The sequence below is a fragment of the Mustelus asterias genome, chromosome 24 (assembly GCF_964213995.1).
Source record: "Mustelus asterias chromosome 24, sMusAst1.hap1.1, whole genome shotgun sequence".
In the NCBI taxonomy this organism is placed as follows: Eukaryota; Metazoa; Chordata; class Chondrichthyes; order Carcharhiniformes; family Triakidae; genus Mustelus; species Mustelus asterias.
Window position 1 is genome coordinate 16,390,970 of NC_135824.1, and position 6,000 is coordinate 16,396,969.

Consider the following 6,000-nt stretch of genomic DNA (forward strand, 5'->3'; position numbering starts at 1 on the left):
CGGAGGGTGATGGCCAGCCACAGTAGTTAAGAGGTGGCAAACTCCAAGACATTGATCAAGCAACAAATGAAGAAATACTAATATACGTCCAAGTCAGAATGGTGTATGACTTGGAGAGGAACTCGAAGGTGATGGTGTTCCAACAACATTGCTGCTCTTTTTCTTGGTGGTAGAGGTCACATGGCAGGGGAAATGTTAGTGGAGTAACCTTGGTGGGTTGTTGCAGTGCTTCCCACAGCTGGCCCAAATAAATACTGCAGGTAGAGGGTGCTGGCGTGATTCCAGTGGCAAGGGCACAATCATCAACTCCCCTGCATGGGACAATGGTATCAAGTTTCTCACGTGTTGCTGTGGCCCTATCCTGGCATGTGGCGCGTATTCCTGAGGTCACTTGAATACTCTTCCTGATTTCAGCCTGGAGATGTTGGAGAGGCTCTGAACGGTCAGGAAGTGAGTAACATGTCACTCGGCATCTGTCCCTCCAGAACACTGATATAGATATTCAAGTTCATCTTCCAATCAATGATGACCTCAAGATGTTTGCACAAGGTAATTCAACGATAGTGGTGTCATTAGAGGTCAAATGGTCGTAGCAGGACTTTCTTCTTCAAGGTGGTCTTACCTGGCACGTAATTACTAGCGATCATAATAATCACAGGGTAATTTGGATGAGGAAGGCTCATGGCATCTTCCATGGTGTCAACCAGGCAGGGATACAGATCCCTCATCCCCAATTCCATTGGAGCATTGTTACTTCTACTACTCTATCTGGAAGTTTATTCTACATGTTGAAGCTTGAAGAAACCTTTCCGGAGGAAGTCTGCTATAAAGATTTAGCATTGTGTAGCATGAATGTTACCGTCATTGACACTCCAATCCGTTTCTCATTTTCAATTAGAAGATGGATATCGTCAAAAGTGATCAACTTTGGTGATAAACCACTCTCAATTTTCAAGAAAAGTGGCAGAGGTCAATGAAGAGAAATGCACAATTTGACAACATGCAGCTAAATAATGTTCCACTTTCAGTGTGGAGATTACCAAATCAATACAAGTTGACCAAAACTGGCACATATTGCCTTTTGAGACCGTACTTGTCAAGACTTTTGATTTGGTTATAAACTTTTAAAATGAATCAAGTGATTATATATTTATTTCCGAAAAGCAGTTGATAACATTCCACACATCAGACTTGTGAGCAAAGTTAGGGCTGATGCATGTGAAATTAGCTGAATGACAGGAAAGAGAGAGGACGCAAAGAAATTGATGTTTTTTTTGAACTGTTCGGAGGTTTGAGTGTTCTCCAGGGGTCAGTGTTAGGACCCCTGCACTTCCTGATATAATGACCTAGACCTCGGCATACAGGGCACAATTTCAAAATTTGCAGACAATACAAATCTTGCAAGTATTGTGAACCGTGAGGAGGACAGTGTAGAACTTCAAAAGAACAGACAGATCGGTGGGATGGGCAAACAACTGGCAAATAAAATATGATGCCAAGAAATGCGAAGTAATTTGTTTTAGTACGAAAAACAAGGAGAGACAGTTTGTAAAGTGTACAAATTTAAAGAGGGCATAGGAGCAGAGGGACCTGGTGTATATGTGCATAAATCAATCATGGTAGCAGGACAGGTTGAGGACAGGACAATGGAAAGCAAATGGAATCCCAGGCTTTATCAACAGATGTGGAGATGCCGGCGTTGGACTGGGGTAAACACAGTAAGAAGTTTAACAACACCAGGTTAAAGTCCAACCGGTTTATTTGGTAGCAAAAGCCACACAAGCTTTCGAGGCTCTGAGCCCCTTCTTCAGGTGAGGGTGAGTGGGAATTCTGTTCACAAACAGAACTTATAAAGACACAGACTCAATTTACATGAATAATGGTTGGAATGCGAATGGAATGAAAAGCTTGTGTGGCTTTTGCTACCAAATAAACCGGTTGGACTTTAACCTGGTGTTGTTAAACTTCTTACTGTGTTTATCAACAGAAGCATAGAGTATGAGTATAAAAACGAGAAAGTATGAGTATAAAAACAACCTGAATAAAACACTGGTTCGACTTCAACTGGAGTATTGAGCCCTATTTGGGGCATGACATTTTAAGGAGGATGTGAAGGCATTAGAGATAAGGCGGCAAATGGAATGTTGGCATTTATTGTAAAAGGACTGGAGTATTAAAGTAGATAAGTCTTGTTGCAACACCCTGTTGGTGAGACCACATCTGGAAAACTGCATTCTGTTTTGGTCTCCTTATTTGAGGAAGGATGTGGTGGCATTGGAGGCAGTTCAGAAGACATTCACCAGATTGATTCCGGGGATGAAAGGGTTGATGTACGAGGAGAGATTAAACAGTTTGGGCTGATACTCACTGGAGTTTGGAAGGATGAAGGGGGAATCTGATCGAGGTATATAAAGTTCTAAAAAGGATTGATGTTTCCTGTTATGGGTCAATCGAGAACAAGTGATCTTAGGTATAGGTTGAGAGGTGGTAGATTTTAAACTGAGATGAGGAGGAACTACTTCTCGCAGAGGTTGGTAAAGTTGTGGAACTCGCTGCTCCATAGCACGGTGGAGTTTGAATCATTAAATGGTTTCATGAAGGAGATAGATAGATTTTTAATAAAAATGGGTTAAAGGGATATGGAGAACAGGTAGGGAGGTGGATTTGAGACCAGGGAGATCTAATTGAATGGCAGATCAGGCTCAAAGGGCTGAATTTGCCTACCTCCACTCTAAATTCCTATGTTCCTATAATGCAGAAAAGATTCTCAAGAATGGTTCCAGGGTTGAGGAGGAGTTTGGGACTGTCAGCCCTACCAGCCTGCGCTACCATTCAATAAGATCATGACTGATCAGATTGTGGCCTCGGCTCCACTTTATTGAATGCCCCCACAACCAATAACTTTTGACTCCTTGTCTACCAAAAATCTATCTAACTCAGCTTTGAATAAATTCAGACCCAGCCTCCACTCCTTTCTGGGGAAGAGCATTCCACAGATTAATGACCCTCAAGAGAAAATGTTCTCTTCATCTCTGACTTAAAAAGGAGACCTGATTTTTTAAACCATGCCCCTGAATTCCAGTTTAACCATTAGTGTAAGTTAACAGTCCTCTGTGTTCATGTAAACCCACCAATATTTTTAATTCAAAATATGTGTATTCATATATTATACATACTATATGGTTGCTATGCTGGTATCTGTAGTCTACGGACATTCCACAGCTAGCAGGTTTTGTTAATGAGATGTTGAGGGTGCAAGCAGCTACTTTAATCCAAGAGAAGAAAGGGGGAATTAGAGGCCAGGGTATGACGTTTATGACTGGGATCAAAGACAATGGCTTGGGTCTTTCCACGGTTTAAAACAACTTTTTTTTTTATTCTTTTCCAATTCAATTCAATCAAATCCAATTCAGACTCTCAACAAGTTGAGACATTTCAGATCCAGGCTGACAAGACAGGGCGAGCGACCAAACCACCCTGTCCTGGGCCTGATCTACATGAGCCAAGCTGATTGGAGAAGGGGGAGGTGCCTCCTCCAAGACTTGAGCTCATCTGCATCCTAGCCAAAAGGCCGAGATGCCGCTTTTAAAAATTGCTTCATATGAAACATATGAAGCCTCAGCATAACCTAATGACCTCGACCAAGTGCGGCCGACCATGGGCTGCCGTCCATACACTTGATCTGAGCCAAAAGGCCGAAAAACAGTGATTCATCCAGGATCAGATACCAACCAAACAGGTTGGCAACAAAGGAAGAGGAAATGCTTTAAGAGTATCAGGAAATCTTGAGCAGACCCTATCACCATGATAACACATGCTTGGTTACCATTGCATCATATACGCGACACAATAATGCTTTATGTCACTGCATTGTTCACTTTTTTCTCAAAAAAATAGCAGCCTTCAGTAAAATACAGGGGTCCAAAGGGCAAAAAAAACTTTACATTTACATGAAGTACATTTATGACATCCCAAAACACTTTACAGATTTGATTTTAATCCAATTCAATCAATTCAAGGGGCTAGATGGCCTACTCCTGCTCCTATTTCTTATGTTCTTATGCAATTCAGAGTCTCAACAAGTGAGACATTCCCAATCCAAGCTGACAAGACAGGGCTCTCACCTCCTGTCTTGGGTTTGATCTACATGATCCAAGCTGAGTAGGCATTGCACCTCCTCCAAGGCTTGATCTCATTTGCATCTAATGCATGAAGAATCCTTAAAAGTGAAACATTGGGGGGGGGGGGGGGGGGGAGCCAGCCAATTTGAGTACAAGCTCCCAGAGGCCAAAAAAAATAAACAAATGACCTGATCACCAGTTTTGGGAGTTGGTGGAGGCTAAAACGTGGGGAACTTTTATGTCCACCTGACAGAAAGCAGACAGGCCTGGTTAGCTTACAAATAAAAACAAAGGGCAGCATCTCCGACAGTGTAACGCTGAGTTGGTACTTCCAACCGAAAAAAAAATCAGACCCTCTCGATCCAGATTTGAGTGACCCAGGGAGCTTTAACTGAGCCAACAAGACTGAGACAAATTATAACTGGTAGCTCTGTAGAAGAGTTACACGGAATGGAAAGGTTAAGTCTTGTTTGTCTCTATCTAGTAACTGCCGAGTTTATCCAGCATTTTGTTTTTATTTTATAACTGACAGCACCCTCCCCCCCCTCCCCCCGGGGCTGCTAGTCGAGCTAATGGATTGATTAACCTGGTTTTTTTTAATTGAAGATCATATTCTCTGTCCCTCAGAAGCCCGACTCTTACCCATCCCGGTTATGGAGGAGCGGAGGAGCCGTGCTGCCGACGAGCAGGTACACATCACCAGGACGCAGGACATTTCGGGCCTGGGCCTGAAGCAGGCCCTCCTCCTCCTCGGGCTGGCGCACCGGGGCCTCGGCGGTCCCGAGCTTCCCCTCACTCCCCGAGAGAGGCCCCGATCAGAAATAAACTTCCGAGTCCGGGAAAGCGGAGCCGGGATAGGGGAAAACTTCACGCCCCTTTCAATCTGTCCAAAACCCCGACAATAATAAACTCCCACAGTCAGATAGAGCAGACTCTCCGCCAGTGCGCGCTGACGCACCGTTACGCCCCCGGCAGGAAGCGCTTCCGGTGTCAGGCCGCACTTCCGGTTGGCGCCATTAGAGCGCGGTCCCGCCGTCCGCACGAGCCGCCATGTTGGATGGGCAAGTGGTGGCGATGATGGGCAAAGACGTGGGGCATCCCCCGGGCAGCCTGGACGGCGCTGGACTTCCTTCTGGCTGCAATGCGTCGAATTAGGTACATTCACATCTCAGGAAACCCCACGGTTTAGAACTTCCATGATATGTATATATTTAAAATATCCTGTGCATTCATCTACATACTACATGGTTGCTATGCTGATATCTGTAGTCCAGGGACAGTCCACAGCTTTTGTCAATGAGATGTGGAGGGTGGGGGGGAGGTGCAAGAAGCTACAAAAGGTCATGAATGAAGCTAATCCATCACGCAAACCAGTCTCCCATCTGTTGACTCTGTCTACACTTCCCGCTGCTTCGGGAAAAGCAGTCAGCATAATCAAGGACCCCACGCAACCCGGACATTCTCTCTTCCACCTTCTTTCTTTGGGAAAAAGATACAAAAGCCTGAGGTCCCGTACCAACCTTCTTCCCTGCTGCCAGACTTTTGAATGGACTTGCCTTGCATTAAGTTGATCTTTATCTGTACCCTAGCTATGATTGTAACACTACATTCTGCACTCTCATTTCCTTCTCTATGAACGGTATGTTTTGTCTGTATAGCGTGCAAGAAACAATACTTTTCACTGTATGATAATACATGTGACAATAATAAATCAAATCAAATCAAAACTTTAATCCAAGAGAAGAAGGGGGATTAGAGGTCAGGGTTTGACATTTATGACTGAGATCAAAGACAATGGCTTGGGTCTTTTCTTTTACAGAAACCCCACAGAGTGAGAGAAAATAGGATCTTTTTCTTCTGGAAATGGCAGCTTGGGATT

General features: G+C 44.1%; 1 protein-coding gene across 2 annotated transcripts in view; it reads right to left on the bottom strand.

Moving 5' to 3' along the window:
* Positions 1-5,093, bottom strand: part of clpxa (caseinolytic mitochondrial matrix peptidase chaperone subunit Xa) — a 47,517-nt gene extending 42,424 nt beyond the window's left edge. The window contains exon 1 of one of the 2 annotated variants that reach the window (XM_078241328.1): positions 4,764-5,093. In XM_078241328.1, coding sequence (XP_078097454.1) covers positions 4,764-4,836 — 73 coding nt within the window. In that variant the 5' untranslated portion in view covers positions 4,837-5,093. The remainder of the gene's footprint in view (positions 1-4,763) is intronic. The other variant, XM_078241327.1, reaches the window with a different exon arrangement.
* Positions 5,094-6,000: the final 907 nt, after the last annotated feature.